Here is a 17,199-nt window from a genome sequence, read left to right on the forward strand (position 1 = left end):
CACTTCATTGACAGCACTTCACTCCACACTGCACCTCCGCTCTCTATGCCGTCGTGACATCAAGAAGAGTGCAGGGGAGATCATCCTGTCTTTCTCTTTGGCGAACACGGATCGAACATGTCGCACAACGACCACGTAGACAGCCATGGGATGCCGAAAGAAATCGTCGTAGGCAACAAGGTAAGGAGCTTTTACATACTAACCATAATATCACGGTATAAAAGGTAATATATTTTTAGACCCGTCCTGTTCTTTGTTCAAAGACCGGCCGTTTTTGTTTTTTAAAGCAAGTGAATAAAACAAACCGACACCTCATATAAGTTAAAACTACGCTCAGCAGCGAACTGCGATGTCACGCCTTAATTCAGTGTGGTAACCATCAACAGCAGCATCGCTGACAAAAGAGCATGTGATGCTGAACACATTAGCGGTCGATGATTAATTTGCTTGCTCAGTTGTGCGTCTGCAGTTACACCTAATTCCGAATGATGTTTCACATTGGTCACTCGGACACAGAAGGCAAAGGCAGAAAGCGATCCCAGAATTTACAAATTTGTGTTAAATCGTACCAGCTAGATATATCAACCATTTGCCCGCGATGTGATTAGGACTTAATCCCATAATCTGTTACATAAACAGAATACGCCGGTTATTTATTCAGTTGAACTGGAGATGAAAACAGAAGAGTGAAATCAAATTAGTTAACCCCTTCAATGTCAGACATTATTCTGGCATAAACTGGTAAGCCTAAAGCATCCTATTTGCCAGGCAGTTTTGGTTGCAGAGGGTAATAATTGATTACTGCAAGAAAGTACAATAACTCATATTTTTGTGAACTGAGCGAAATGAAAAGACTATCAATTGCTGTCAGTTTCCGAGTTTGATTCTTTGAAGTTTATTTAAAGTATTGGTTAGCAGTGACTGAATGAATGATAACTGAATATGACATCAACAGATTTTAGATTGTTTGTGAAAGCAGCTGAGACAAACCAATAATGATATGAAAGAGTGTCTCCACATGCACTGAATTCTTATTTCTATCAAAATATATTTGGCATCCAGTTTTACAATTTGGAGGGGAGTGATGGCCTAGAAGTAATGTGCCCTCCTCCACTAGACCTTCAGTGGTGGTCTGGACACTTGTCATTCGGATGAGATGATAAACCGAGGTCCCGAGTGCAGCATGCACATGGCACACGTAAACGAACCGATGGCAACAAAATGGTTGTCCCTGGCAAAATTATGTTGAAATATCCACTTCAATAGGAAAAGAAATTTTTAAAAAGTGCAGGCATGAAAAAATACAAAAAATGGGCAGGGCTCTCTGTGTAGCGACATGCTCTCCTTGGGAAGAGCAGCCCGAATTTCACACAGAGAAATCTGTTGTGACAAAAAAGAGTAATACAATATAATGCAAGACAACTGTTTGATACTAAAGGATAAGGTCTGGAGCTGCTATTTAAAGCACGTCATTGCTTATTTGTTGTCCAAGGAAAGAATTTTGCATTCTTTTCATTGTCTATTTTTGATGTATATTCTTTTCAGTTTCAGGGACTAAACTTCTCCCATATACACTTTTGACTTTACATACTTTGTATACTGTTCTCACTGTGCTCTCACAATGCACAAATGCATATGAAGAAACTGCATAGTCATGTAAGTCTCATGTGCATTATGATGTTATAATTATGCACACACAAACATACTGATGTGTGCAAACACAAATTCACCCTCACAAAGACACACTTACTCAGTTGAATTTAATTCATGTTTCAGACAGTGGACCTGTCTCAGTTGTCAGAGAGAGAAAGATGGAGGTAAGTATTGCTGTCTTTTGAATATTGATTATGTTTGATTAGTACAAGAGATAAAAACATGAAATTATAATTAATTCTCAGATACAAAAAAAAAAAAAAAAAAAAAGCAAAACAGATTGTATGATGTGACAATTAGAAAAGAAAACATCAGGCTTTTGACATAATTTACTAGTGATCATAATTCGTCAAGTTGTCAGTTATGATTAGCTTAACTAATTTGATAGCAGTATTTGTACAGGAGTAACAGTAATAACTGGCAAGTAAGACTGTTGGTTGAAACCTTTCTGTAAACAGTATGATAACTAGTTCATAGTGAAGTGAAAGCCTTGCTTGTGTCATGTTTTCCAGTATTGTAAAAAACAAACTTTTAAAAGAAAACCAGCACAATTTGAAGATAAGAAAAAAGTTGTTGGTGATTGTAGTACTGGTAGTAACAATAGGGTTGTCATTATGCCATTAATGACATACTGTTGTTGGTTTTGATGTGGCTAATGAACATCATGAAAATGATGTTGTTGATTTTGTGATTTATGATAATTATAAATCATCTGATATGCAGTAATAATTTGTGCAACTTGGTATTTGGTCAGATTTTTTTTAGAGTGTCTTTTTGAATACATATATCTTCATCTACAACCTTACTTTCAGTTTTCTTGGAATCAGTACATCTATATCCATATTTTTCTATTATCTTAGAAGGAATGAATATATCCCATTGATCCCAAGGGAGTTTACAGCCTCAGCAGGCTTCCTATCATATTGATGCATAAAGAGCAATAGAATATACTGAAATTCACTGGGTTTTCCTCAAATTGACATGTGTGGGCACAACCAGAAATGCTCTAGAAGTAAGTTCCCTTTGTTTATGGTTTATGCATTTGAAGGATTGCAGGAACCTTTTTAGTGAAATGAAGTTCGGTGGAATATTATATCCATCCTCAGTATCATTTTTTTTTTAAAATACTCTTGCCCTTTTTAATGAAATGAAGGTCAGTGGAATATTATATCCATCTGCATCATTATTTTGTAAATACTCTACTCTTTTTAATGAAACGAAGGTCAGCGGAATTATTATATCCATCTGCGTCATTATTTTCTAAATACTCTTGCCCTTTTTAATGAAACAAAGGTCAGTGGAATATTATCCATCTGCATCATTATTTTTTAAATACTCTTGCCTACAGGATCGAGCACCAGCGTATGCACGAGAAGCACAGGGGCCACGAGGCAATGCATGCCGAGATGGCCCTGATCCTGCTGCTTACCCTGATCCTGGCCCAGATTGTCCTGGTGCAGTGGAAGATCCGACACTTCAAGTCCTACCAGGTCTGTTCCAATCTAACTTGCCCATCCCTTTCAGCATGTATACTATAAACAACACTGAATTGTTTACATGTTGCTTACTAGACACCTTTGTGTTTTTTTTCATCCCACTAAATATGTCTCTCAATCGACCAGTTTGTGTGGCCATTTTAATTGATTGTAAGCACAGTTTCAGATGCTTTTCATGCATCATGTATGTTTGTTACATGAAGTAACATTTCCTTGTGCCCCCTCGGTGGTTAATGAAATAAAATCGTCTTGTCTTGGTAAAGCGGGTTGGGGAGATAGAGACGGGGATGATGAATAATAGATGGGTGTGTGGTGATGCCAACTGTCCCGATTTTGTCAGTTTGTTATAAGCAGTTGCAGCTCATCCCGACGTTAGTAATTATGCAGACCTCAAAGTTATTCTAACAAGTTCATTTTTGGTGAGTTTGGGTCACCCGCCTGCTTTCTTCTTGTATGCGGCTAGGTAGTTTCACAACGCTCGTGGTGTACTGATTTGGGGTGGGGTAGTCAGGTACACAATAAGTCTCAGGTGATGAAGCTGAGTCCAAGCCTATTGCGTGGACATTTACACTGGAACAGTGTTCAGCCTCCAAAGACAGAATTTGACCTTGTAGATGTAGATAAGCATTTTATGTATGCAGACTAGGTTAACATTGTATGTATGTTATGTTGATAATTGCTGTATGTATGCTGAAGCAACTGAGAGTCATAAGTGATCCTAAAATGTTAAAAATGTTCCTCTTTTTTTTCCAAAATTGTTTCTAAACAGAGGTAAAGGGTTGGCATTTCTGGCTGTATCAGTAGGGTCCTACTTTCTTGTTTAGCTTCAGAAAATCCCTGCAAAGTGAAGGATGAAGGAACAGTGTTTAACAACATTATTTTGTGTGTGTGTGTGTGTGTTTCAGCGAGCAACACTGTTTGGCATGTGGCTGATTCCAGTGGCTTTGTGCATTAAGTTTTACTGGGTGCGGTTTCTGGTGATTTGGACAGTGTTTTCCGTCATCACCAGCTTTGTGTTCTTCAAGGCATCACGTAAACCCCTGTCCGGAAGCACACCAAGGTGAGTGTGCAGCTAGACAAAATGGTTCTGTTCTTGAATGTTTTTTGTGTGTTGTTTTAGTGTTTTTATATTATTATTGTGATCATTACTGTTGCCATGAGATGGGTGAGGCATGTTATCGACAAGGAGGTACAATGCATGCCCAGACACTTGCTGTATGGAGAACTTGCATGCAGCAAAAGACACCAAGGTCGAGCAAAGAAACATTACAAAGACTCCGTCAAAGCCAACCACCACTGATTCAAGATCAAACCAAAAGAACTGGAAGAGTATGGAGGACATTGATAAGCTGGTGAGCCATCGTCCATTAAGCCTCTGTGAACTTTGAGGAGGTCTGGCGTCAAAAATTTTACAAGATAACAATACCACAGTGCAACTCTGGCAGTGATCACAATGGCCAATTGCAAGTGCTCCATACTGCTTCAGACTCCACGCCTCCAGACTGAGGATACAGAGCCACCATTGAGCCCATCTGTGAACTGCAGAAGCATCAGAGTCTTCTTGAGACGCAAAAGACAACCACCATTACTATTACCCTTTTTCTTCTGTTTGCTATGAAATGTTATACGCATTTACTTTAGATTGGGGGAGGCAGCAGAAGGAAAATCAAATCTAGAGGATTTAAGGAAAGAACAAGAGAAGGGGCAAGTGAGTGGGAAGGAGAGAAGGCAGACAGACAAAGTATTGCTTTGGCTGCCACTATACTATAATGTAATTTTGCATTTGATGATTTAACAAGGGCTTTGAAAGGTTGAAAACTACACAGAACTAATTGGGGAAAAAAGATAAATAAATCACAAATATGCTCACACTTCCGACCGTGTTCTGAATAAAGTGGGCACAGACGACTGTGAAGTAATGCAGTGGGTCACATTAAATCATTAATTAATGTATTTCTCAAATGTTATATAACAAATTAAGATCTGTCTGTTTTTGTTGTTGTTGTTACTTTTTGTTTTATTTTTTCTATGATTCAGATTTCAGGGAGAGAGAGAAAGACACTGGAACAAAGTATCTTTTTTGACTTTTCATAAGGTTCGTCTTCTTAGCCTTGAGCCCCCCAAAATATGGACATGTTCTCTTGCTGCATACTATACCATGTCAGACTGGTGCACTCTAGGCCTACAGATTTGCTCTGTTGGCCAAATTTTGTAGCTAACACAGTACAGAGACGCCTCAACCAGGCCCAAAGCATATGTTTGTGTTTGCCAGATGGGTGTACAAGTGGTTCTTGCTGATCTACAAGATGAGCTACACGGCAGGCATCGCAGGCTACCTGATCATCATGTTCACCATCTTTGGGCTCAATATCTTGCTGATGATCAAGCCTCAGACGGCCATGGACTTTGGCCTGCTGCTGCTGTTCTACGGGCTTTACTTTGGCGTGGTGGCCAGAGACATCGCTGAAGTGTGCGCAGACACCATGGCAGCTCACATTGGGGTGAGACTGCTGGAGAGGGAGAGAGAGAAATCAGAATGAGTTTTAGTTAAGAAACATTGTGTTTACAGAAATGTTTCTTGGTATGGTGTTGTTGGGAGTTGCTTGTTCTTTGCTCTGCTGATTGAAGTATTGATTAATTAATCATATATATATATATATAGGGAGAGAGAGATATATGAATATAGATAGATATGTATATATTTTTGTTTGTGTGTGTGTGTGTGTGCTTTATTTTGGGAAATAATTGTCTGGTTTTACTTCATCATCACCATCATAACCATCGTCTTGTCATTTATACATACATGTTCATGTTGTAGAAATATTTAAATAACAACAGGTGACAGAGCATGTTAACCAGATGTATCTGTAATAAGCGTCCAGGTTCTTGACAGTCTTTTGATGGCAGATCAAGATGAGAAGCAGTGCTTATGAAATTAATTGCTGGCTATAGTATTTGCCAGTTTGCTACTTATTGATGAAAATTGAACAAAATGTCTGTTACAGTATTATACATCCACGGGGATGCCAACCAAGGCGCTGGACCGAAACATGTGTGCAGTATGTGGCAATGAGATTATTGTGATGAATAACGAAGACGCTGTTATTGAAAAGACCATCAAACTCAACTGTGGTCATGTGTATCCTTTGGGAATCCGTTGATCAGTAGATTATCAGACTGTATATGCTTATTATAATTGTTTCTGTTGTTGTTGCTTTTTTTTTCTGGAGATTTAATTCTCTTAAAAATGCTCATTGAGAAATAGCTGTACTAGTATGAAGAAGAAGAAAAAAAAAAAGGGGGACAGTTTAAACTTAGTTTGAAGACATAATTGGACAAAAAGCAGAAACGCCAAAGAATCGATAGACAGATAGAAAATGCGAAAAAAAACTTAGCCGTATGAAGTGCACAGGAACAGGTGTCGAGATGGCTGCCGGAAAAAGAGGGCGCTAGCCAGCGGGACAAAGGGGAGGTTACCTACTTCCGGGAGGTTATCGGGCGTAGTTACTTTCATTTTCTCCGCATAGGCAGATAGTAGTTTGCACAGGACAGGAATGTCAGACCCCTGCTGGAGTCTGCACTAGTGGGTCACAGTAAGTATGTGATTTAAACGTAATTTTAGATAGAAAATTTCCTTTCAGTTACTTAATAAACGGTATAATGAGAAATGTGGGGGGACCGCTGAAGAAACAGTTTTAAAATTGTCATGTATTAAAACTGCACAGTCATATAGGTAACACGTGTAATTACATGTGGGCATACCTGTGCAGTAGAGGTCATTTACACACACTTGTTTGCACACACACACACACACACACACACACACACACACACACACACACACAACTAAACTACAGGTAATACTGCATATAACCTTGAATTTCTTTCAGATCTTTATTTTCTTAGTGTGTTGAATTTTTTTCTGTGTTTGATGGTTTGGGGATGAGGGATTTAAGAATAAGCACATAAAACCAGGTTTGGAATCCATCTTCATAATGTCTGCACATTGATCATTTAATGTTTCATTTTATGACACAGATAACAGATCACATGACACAAATCACAACTGCCACAGTTTAAATTTTGCATAGATATGTATCATGATTTGATTTGCCTCTGGGGATAGTCTTTTCAGTTTGTGTTCCAAGATGTCATATGTCAAGTTTAAATGGATGACTAATATAAAATAAATGTATGTCCCATGTTATGTGTAGTAGGTGGTCATCATTGACATGCGTGTTATATCTTTATTTCCCTGCTTTTCAAAATTTTGTGTGCTTGCTTTCATGCTATGGCTTTGTCCCCTTCTTTTTCTCTCTTTCTTTGTGTGGTTGTGGAATGCCTGTGTGCAAGTGGCTTTGTGCATGTGTCTGTGTGTGCTTTTTTTTTTAATGTGTGTTTGTGGGTGCATGTACATATTTGAGTGTGTGTGTGTCTTTTGTATGTGTGTGTGTGTGTCTTATATATGTGTGTGTGTATGTGTGATTGTGGGTGCATGCATATTTATGTATGTGTGTGTGTGTGATTATGGTTACACTCACATTGTGTGTGAGTATGTGTCTTGTGTGTATTACTTGTGTGTGTGTGTGTGTGTGTGCACTGTACACAGGGCAGACCTTACCAGACTGTTGTTTTATCATTATGATTTACTTGACTCCAGTGATCAGATTTCATGAATTCTGCATACGAGGATGGTGCATTGTGGGGAAGAAGCAGACGTGCCCATACTGCAAGGAGAAAGTTGACCTCAAGCGGATGTTCCCAGGACCGTATCCTTGCCCCACCTCTTGGCTGTTGCTGTTGTTGTTAAAATGCAAACACTGTTAGCTTTTGTCACAACAGATTTCTTTTTATGGGAGTGTGTGTGCATTCACTTGCAGTATGTGTGTGTGTGTTCGTTCTTTAGTTAAACGCCTTTTCACAGTAACTCTGTAAGTGATCTTAGACGAGGGTAGGAAAAAAATTGAGTGGGTGGAGGGCATAACCCGACTCGTTTAGTCAGGCCTTAAGTGCATTTGTTTGCCTATCAAAGTGGATTTCTGCTTCAGAATTTTGCCAGAGGACCATTCTCATGGGTTCCACAGAACACACATTTCATAAGCATGCACACACGTGCGCGCGCGCGCACACAGACACACACGCATGCACGCACGCATGCATGCACACATGCCCAGACATATTAAATATATCAACTGCACTGAAACAGGATAACATAAGTATTAAAATATCTCTAGCATAAAACTCCATGTGGCAAGCAGACTTTGGACCATCCATTGTACTGAATTCAGAAATGTTTGTGGAAAAGGTGCGTTTTAAGTTCTGACTTAAAAGGACTGGAGATCAGGAGCATTTCAGAGGGATGATGGCAAAGAATTCCAAACTGGGGTACTTGAGCCCTAAAAGACCTTTTTCCCTGCACATTTTAAATTAAGTTCTTGGGACTTTAAGTAACCTTTCAGAACTGGATCTTTGCGTTCTGCATTGTTCGTAAGTTTCCAGCACAAAGGAGAGATACTGGGGAAGAGATTCGTCAAAATGTCGGAAGGCAAGTGTCGCTAGTTTATAGTGAATGTGGGACTCTACAGGAAGCCAGTGTAACTGATGCAAAAGAGGTGTGACATGATCAGTTTTCTGTTTTGCTAAGGCAAGATTTCTTTTTTGCTAAGGTCTTGCTGTTCTGGTCCATTAATTCCTGTGTTAAGTGGTTATTCATGCACAGGGCTCCCACTTTTCAGTGAATTTGCAGATTTCAGCGGAAAGGAAAAATGAGATTCAGCAGAAAGAGGAAAAAAAAAAAAAAAAAATTCAGCAAAAAGCAAATTTTCAGCTTGTGGCAGCTGCAAGAGCAAGTGAACTGGATAAGTCTTATTGCTTAGAGTGATAACTAGGAATATTGTTACTGTGAGACCCAACTGAAGCTGTGAAGGTGAAAACTGAGAAGTGCTGGTATGTGTCAATGCCTTTTTCATCCCTGTAGATGAAAGATTGGACGTGCTCTGCATGAATTGTAGATATATGATAATGGCAGTAAAGCGTTATTAGTGTGCTCCGATTTGCGTCAGATTCCACCATTTTCAGTGTAAGTTTCAAAATTCCCCCCTAGAATTTCAGGGATTTTTTATTTACCTCAGTGGGAGCCTGCAGTCACGAGTCTCTTTTTTTTTTTTTTTTTTAAGATATTTGGTTTTGGTGAAAGATCAGTTGCTTTTGATATTGTCCTTGACATTCTGACAGATGGGAGAGGCCCCATGTGCTGTATGGGAATTTACTGGATTGGATCCGTTACCTGGTCGCTTGGCAACCTGTCATCATTCTTATTGTGCAGGGCATCAACTGGATTCTGGGGCTGGAGTGATGCAGGGAATTTTTTGGTTGTTGCCATAGTGATTTTTTTTTTTTTTTTTTTCGGTGTGTTTATGACGTTAGGGGATTTGTGGATACTTTTTTTTGTCTTGTTTTATTATCGTTTTTTATGCTGATTTTTAGACCTGTATATGTATTGTATGGAACTAGGGAAAGTGGCGTATGTTCTGTAAGGAATGATTTTGTTTTCCCTTGTAGTTTTGTTTTTGTTTTGTATCATTTTAAATGTTGCTTTTTTTTTTGTTTCTTTTGTTTTTGTTTTTGTTTTTTTTAACATAATATTTTTAGTTTGTATTTGTTGTTAATGTGAATTCTTTTATCTTTTTTTTTTTAATTTGTAATGAAAGTGATTGTTGCTGTGAGGCAAGGGTTGTAAGTTGTGTAATGTCGACAACACTCAGGTAGTGGTTGTATGGATGGTGAGTGTTGAGATTGAGACCTTTGTTGTATGGTGAGTGTTGAGATTGAGTCCTTTGCTGGCGTGGTGAGTGTTGAGATTGAGTCCTTTGCTGGCGTGGTGAGTGTTCATACTGAGTCCTTTGATTCATTGTGTCAGCATGTGGCACAAGTGTTGTTTTGTTTTTGTTTTTTGTTGTTGTTTTTTTGTTTATTTGTTTGTTTGTTTGTTGTTTTTTGTTTTGTTTTGGGTTTTTTTTTGGGGGGGTTGCAACTGCTTTGAATAACTTACAATCAAAATTTACCCATAGTATTGGCTCATTAAAGTTTGGGCTTTTTTGTTTTGTTTTGGCTTTTGGTTTGTTGTTTTTTTTCTCAGGATTGTGCTTTAAAGTCACAGAGTGATTTTTAACACACAACAAGTGATGTTTATTGACTGTTAAGAAAAAAAAACAGACAGCAATATCAATATCAGATTGAGAATGAAATCACTTTTTCTTTTATTATTATATTTGGTTGATTTTAATGTATGAGTTTGGGATAGGCATTTGTATTTAAAGAGATTTAGTGTGTAATGTGCAGACTCATCTGTGTGTGTGTGTTTTGGGATGCAGATCGGGGTGGGTTGGGATGGGGTGGGGATAAATGGGGCATGTTTCTCCGACAAACTTCTCTCAGCATTTTCTCAGGAACTTACTAACACCACCAGACTTATCCTAATGTCTCCTTTGAAATGATCGTGTGAGCAGATTAATGCAAAGGGTCTAATATATACATATAAGGATGCAAAAACATTCTCTCTCTCTCTCTCTCTCTCTCTCTCTCTCTCTCTCTCTCTCTCTCTCTCTCTCTCTCTTCTTGCATTAGATATGTCCACAAACTGAAAAAAAAATAGATAAAATAAAAAATCCCACTTCAAGTCTATAAAAATGCTTGCAGGATGGAGGGGAAAACATTTTAAAATTGGAAAAGGCATGGGAAGAAAAAATATTCCAATCCAAATCTTGATAATGCTGGAAAATCCGGACAGGGACAGTCAGAAAACAAATATTGAAAATAACGAATTCCGATTGAAATCTCAAAAATGCTGGAATGTCTGGAATACAGGATCAAAACTGCTGTGAAGAGTGCATGACAGGTAGAGAACTCTAAATGAGAAAGGCCACTCTGGAATGTCAAAAAATAAGAAAATACACCAAAGGAAAAGGGTTATTTCTCAATTCTGGCTCTTGTACATATAATGATTGCAGTTGTTTTGGATAGTGATTCCAGCAAATTCTGTATCTGTCAGTTTGAAGAGAATAGTTTCCATTATACTAATTTGATATACGACAGATAGGTTGCCTATAACAAACTGTGGCTGTTTTAATGCTGATCTTTGCACAATGGTGACTAAGTGAACAACAACAACAACAACAACAAAAGAAAGAAAAATAGGAAGTGATGTTGAGAACAAAGCGATTGCTCATTCTGTTTCTCCCAAAGAGATGGAATTGAAGCTTACCAAGTATATGAAAAAACAGGCGGAAGTGCAGAATTGGCCAACTTAACAATTGTTGTTGTATTTTCTTTCATGCTGGGCAGTTGCTTTTTTTTTTTTTTTTTTTTTTTTTTTTTTTTTGTTTTTTTATTTAAATGACTCAGATTCAGCAGCTAACTGTAAAAAAGATGTATAGAAATGAATATTATTATGTGTATACGCATCAAAAATGATCAAGTGAATAGATGAAAATAGACCATGTATCATTCTGAACTGTAAAGGACAAGTCGTTTTTAGTCATTTGTGTCCTTTGAAAAACCCATGTCTCGTTTCTTTAATGCACTCCCATCTGGTTTATTTTAGTCCATTTGTGTATTCTCACTTATTGGCATTGTATCACAAGTGAAGGCTGAGGTGCCAAAACCAGAATGATTGTGTCTACCCAGAAACTTTGGTTTTAAAAGAAAAAGTATTGATGATTGCTGAAATCCCCATATTTTTATGGGGGGAAAAAAAGAAGATTCCAAGTATTCAGTGCCACAAATATTCAAAGTGTATTGTGTTTCATGTGTGATGTCATTGCATATTTATTCAGAGTTTTAAAAAATCGATTTTGTTGAGCATGTCAGAGGCTTAGGATGCATCACAAGAGTCATCTTTTACAGATCAGCTGATTGGTTATAAGTGTGGTCACTTTTGAATTTAATGTATGTAATCGGATAACATGTAGCTTACTTATGGCATTTCTACAGGATGCATGAATTTGAAGACTAAAATTCCAGCCGTTATGACAAGGCTAGATGCAGCGTACACTTTGAGACCCCCCCCCCCTCCCCCAGCCCCCCTTTCTCTCTCTCTCTCTCTCTCTCTCTCTTTAAGAAACCAGAAGCTTAAAGAATTAGGTGACACAAACAGCATAATTTCCTACTTGGGGGGGGGAAAATCATCTGTCGACACTTTGTGTGATGGGGAACTGCAGTGATTGTGGCAAGACTGTGCTTCCTGTTAGTTCTTCACTCACTGTGGTTAGCATTCCCTTTCGCACCCCTCTTTCTCATTCACTCTCTTTTTGTGCCACATCATCAGTGACTCGGAATGACATGGATTCTCCCCCATTTTACTTGCTCATCAGACATCAGCTGCTAAGCCCTCCTGCTGACTGCATTAAATGCTTGGTTGTGGAGCAAGACAGAGCTTGTGTCTCCCATGAAATGGGGATCATCGCCATACATGTTTCTACTTCAGTGCCCACATCCCCCCCAAACCCCCTCTTCCTTTCCACTCTCCTGCGCCATTGAATCAACTGACTCTGAAAACCACATTATAAGCATGAAAATGTAGAGAATGTTGAGACAGAGCAGACTTTAGTGTACTCGTACAGGATAGTGTGAATGAGGACTAGGCATGTTTGTTTTTAGAATGTATCTACATACTTATGTATGAGGGTGTTTACAGCTGCAGTATCAAGGTGTCAAACCATGCAGACTGATCCATATACGTTACACCACATCTGCTGAAAAAAGTAACAAGATGAAAATTGAAATGATGAAATAAGATTAAAAATATAATTAATTTTTTTTAAAGATTTTTTAAAGAAAAAAAAAGGATTCCGCTTCCAGTCGTTGAGCAAGTTCATTTATACTTGCAACAAGAGATTTTTTGTTGTTGTGAATTTGGACTGCAGGAAGAAGCATATTGCAGTGAGTGCAGTGCTCCTGTTTTTACCATTTCTTCCTTTTTGAAAACGTTTAGAAGAAAAAAGGATTTTGACGATTTTTTTTTTTTTTTTTTTTTTTTTTTTTTTTTTTTGGCATATGTGTGGATTTTCTCTTTAAAGTTATATTTACATTTAGGATTTTGCAAGTGACAGTCTCTTCATCATTGGTGGGGGTCTTTCCATACAATACAGTTTTCTGCATAGGCTTTTTTTTTCTTTTTGTTAACATGCAGCAAACCATTTGTTTTACTTTGTTTTGGTATTAAGACATGCACATGGTTTAAACAGCCCCAGGACATTGGCTGCAAATTTTAACAAAAATCACTTCCCTTCTGTGCTTTTTGTTTGTGGCAGTGGAGTAAAACTAATGGACCCATTGACAAAAAGCCCTTTAGGTCAAGATGTTCAGTGCCCGGGTGTTGGCCATGCTTTGTTGCTGTGAAGGCCTTTTATCTGTGCAAAATGTATGGATAACATGGAACTCAATCTAAGTTTTTTGTTCCTTTCAGTAGGGCTAGTACAAGTTCTGAGAGAAGGGACAGAACTCCTGTCATAAGCAAATGGAAAACCACTGGGCCTCCAATGGGTATGTGTTGGACGAAGAGAATATTTGCATGGTCAGCCATTACTTACAAAAGTCAAACAGCTCTGGAGAATTTAATCATGGAATATGGATTTCATGTATAGTCACAGTGCATGGAAAATGATCTTGTGATGTTTGCAGTGCCAGGTTACATATTTGGACATTTATTTATTCTTGATCACATTCAGTCACCGTATGCTTGTCAAGAGTGCTAAGTTTCATGATCGGTGAAGGATCAGAAAGTTAATTTGCATCAAGATCTTTAAATTTTGTGGGATTACTTTTTGTCCCAACAGATTTCTGTGTGTGAAATACAGGTGATTGACCTTGGGGAGAATGTGTTGCCAGAGTGCAGCACCACCCCCTTTTTTTCTTCTTCTTCTTTGCAAGTGTCTTGCTGTGCAAGTGGATTTTTCTAACACAGTTTTGCCATGGACAACCCGTTGATTGCCATGGGTTCTTTTAGGTGCAGACTGCAATCAGGACTTTGGTTTATAGTCTTGTCTCATAGATCAGCTCCCAGAACACCACCTAAGGTCTACTGGAGGGGTTAGTAAAAAAACCCTGGCCTGGTGCAGGACTCAAAGCCATGAACACTCGCTTGTTAATCAAGCGCATAACTGTGAGGCCACCACTCCATTCTCCAAGAAACAATCGGGAACCAACGCTGTTTGTTACACAAGTGGACAGGTAAAAGCACTTGAGCTGGAAGATGGCAGAGACTGCAGTGCATTGTGGGGTACCACAGGCATGATGCCAGAGGAGCATCATACACTAGTCTGAAAGGTCTGAAGTTCGAATCTTTCTGGAAACCGATGTGCGAGGGAGGTCTCCCTGGTCTCATTTGATGTTGTACATGTGTGTGTGTGTGTGTGTGTGCTTAAGTTTTAACAGTTACAGCAATAATTGAAATTATATGCTGGGTAATTTTTTATTTATTCAACTTTTTTTAAGTGTGTGAAAAACATTGTCATATTCTATAGGCTGATAAACATTTTTATTTCATGTTTAATGCTATCCTTTGTTGTTGTGTACTTTGAAAAACTATTCAAGCTCCATATTTGAGAGCTCTGCAGTTTGTTTTATTGTTTCTATTTATTTTTGGTTATTTCTTTATTTTTACTGCAAAATGTATAATTCTGTTTCTTCAAAATCACAACAGTGGTGTTCACTGAAAATACATGCACCATTATTTGTAGAACTTTCTGCCATGTCATTCAAGGAAACCACACTCATGATTGCTTGCTCTGGTGTGCAGACCTGATCTTGTTTCTGACATGAAGTCGATAATTTATAAATATGTAATCAGAATTTCCATCAGTGTAGGTCAGTATTGTGTGTGGTCTCTTCTAGGTAAAATTAATTAACCTGAAAGAAGAATCATCTGCGTCAAGGGGTGGGGGTGGAATATGTTTTTACCACTCTGTCAGATACAGTGAGACGTGGTAATTACATGAATTCATGTCGTTCACATAAACATAAGTGAAAATATCATCAAAGAAATTTTTAACACTATGCCAGATGCGAAAAAAAACAAACCCAAAACTACTGGATAATTACATGTGGTCACTTCATTTACATATGCAAAGGGAATTATCTTCTGCAGAGCCTTAGGAGATGGGCGCGGTGGTGGAATGCTTAAAGCACTGGATTCTCGCCCTAGTTTCCTGAGTTCAATCCCCAGTTTGGTGCACTGGTTGGGTGAACAGTGGTGATTTTTCCGATCTCCCAGGTCAACATGTGTGTAGACCTGCTAGTGCCTGCACCTCCTTCATGTGTATACGCATGCAAAAGATCAAATACACATGTTAAAGATCTTGTAATCTATGTCAGTGTTCAGTGGGTTGTGGAAACATGAAAATACCCAGTGTGCATCAACCATGACAGTCAGCAAGTTGATGATGGTCATGTGATGAAAAGAAAAAAAAAGAATTGTCACCATGTGAAAACTTCACCACAAGGTCTTTTCAGCCAGTTGACTATTTTCATTATGCTGAACCCTTTCACTGCCATTCCTTTGTTGTGCTTTTTGAAGACAAGAACTGTTCTTGAATTTCAAAGCACACAATGTCTTTTCCACATATTTCTACTTTCAGATATCTTAAAAGGTGTTGTGGGAATGGATTTTAACGTAATCCACCAGTTGTAAAAAGTGTGATGAAATTTGAGTTCCATTCTCCTAACTGAGAGATCTCATCTGTATTTATTGGCATACAGGAATTCCCTTTGTGTGTGTGTGTGTGTGTGTTTCTTACTTTTGTCTTCTTGTGATTGCATTGGTGGTTGAACAAGACTAAAAGTTTTCATAAATTTGCAGTCAGTATACATTTGGATGTAACTGGTTGTAAAGCATGCATTGTGGATTAGTGTTTTTGTGTGCACTTGCATGTGTGTTGAAGGCCTGGCCACTGCACTGGATTTATGTGAAGGTGGGGCATTTGCTCCCCTGCGCTCTCCACTTTTTTGTTTTCTTTTATTTTCTTTTCTTTTTTTCTGCAGATGTGGCGTAGTGAATTTTGATCAGTCCGTATGTTTTGACACCTCATTGAAACTGAAACTAAACCTGTTTTTGTCATGGAGAAAGAAAAGTGTTGTCGTTTGTCTTTACTTTTAATATAGAGATTCTTTGAGGAATTAGCATATTGTACAAGTGTGTGCAAGTGTTTTGTGTGGGTGTGGGTGTGTGTGTGTGTGTTCATGCACTATTGTACATATTTAGTGTGTGTGAGAGAGAGAGAGAGTCACTGGCTGAAATGGAATGAGTGTTGCTTGATTGTTTTCCTGATGTGTATGGTACCTTCATCAAGTCAGTGGTCATTTGCTTTTGTTCAAAGTAGTATAGAATATATGTTTTGGTTGCTCTTATATAGTGTGGCACACAGCTTGAACATTACAAATATTCACCATAGGATTATATAAAGGTAAGCATCAGGATGCTGCTGCTGCATTGTTTAATTTTTGTTGTTGTTGTTTTTTTTATGTGTTTTTGTTTTTTGTTTTATTTTTTTGTAAACATTATTTAGTTACAGACAATATCATCAGTGGTATAATCCACACAATAAGCTTTTGCATCCATGTAAAGCGAGGTTTGACCAATGTGAATATTCCGTGTGTGTTTTAGACAAGGATATTTGCATACATTTCAAAAGTGTTTGAGTGGTGTTGATAGTTTGGCGTGTTTGGGAACCAGTTTTGTTCAGCACACTGCTTAGTACAATGATTTCATGAAAATGTAATAGTGCTTTTTAAAAAATACAAACAGTATAGATATTCCCCCCCCCCCCCACCACCCCACCACCACCCCCTCCCACCGAATCTAAAAATGTTATCAAAAAACAACAACCCAAAGCTAAAAGTATATATATTTAAAAAAAAAAAAAAAAAAAAAAAGCTTTGTGAAAACAACAGTATGTATAGAAATGGTTTGTTTCCTTCACTGTCTGCATTTTATTTAGGAGAAACAGATTGTTATGGTCAGTTTTATTATTTTTCAAATTGTGATATGTATTAG

At 38.1% G+C, this 17,199-nt stretch overlaps 1 protein-coding gene across 1 annotated transcript; it reads left to right on the forward strand.

The window, feature by feature from the left end:
* Positions 1-111: 111 nt before the first annotated feature.
* On the forward strand, positions 112-10,470 carry LOC143299068 (E3 ubiquitin ligase Rnf121-like). Its single transcript, XM_076612170.1, has 8 exons — positions 112-180; positions 1,777-1,817; positions 3,002-3,143; positions 4,055-4,209; positions 5,422-5,650; positions 6,155-6,288; positions 7,817-7,918; positions 9,384-10,470. The coding sequence occupies exons 1-8, from the start codon at positions 118-120 to the stop codon at positions 9,502-9,504; spliced, it is 987 nt and encodes a 328-aa protein (XP_076468285.1). The 5' UTR covers positions 112-117; the 3' UTR covers positions 9,505-10,470.
* Positions 10,471-17,199: the final 6,729 nt, after the last annotated feature.

This window comes from Babylonia areolata, chromosome 24 (genome assembly GCF_041734735.1).
Source record: "Babylonia areolata isolate BAREFJ2019XMU chromosome 24, ASM4173473v1, whole genome shotgun sequence".
Lineage (NCBI taxonomy): Eukaryota > Metazoa > Mollusca > Gastropoda > Neogastropoda > Buccinidae > Babylonia > Babylonia areolata.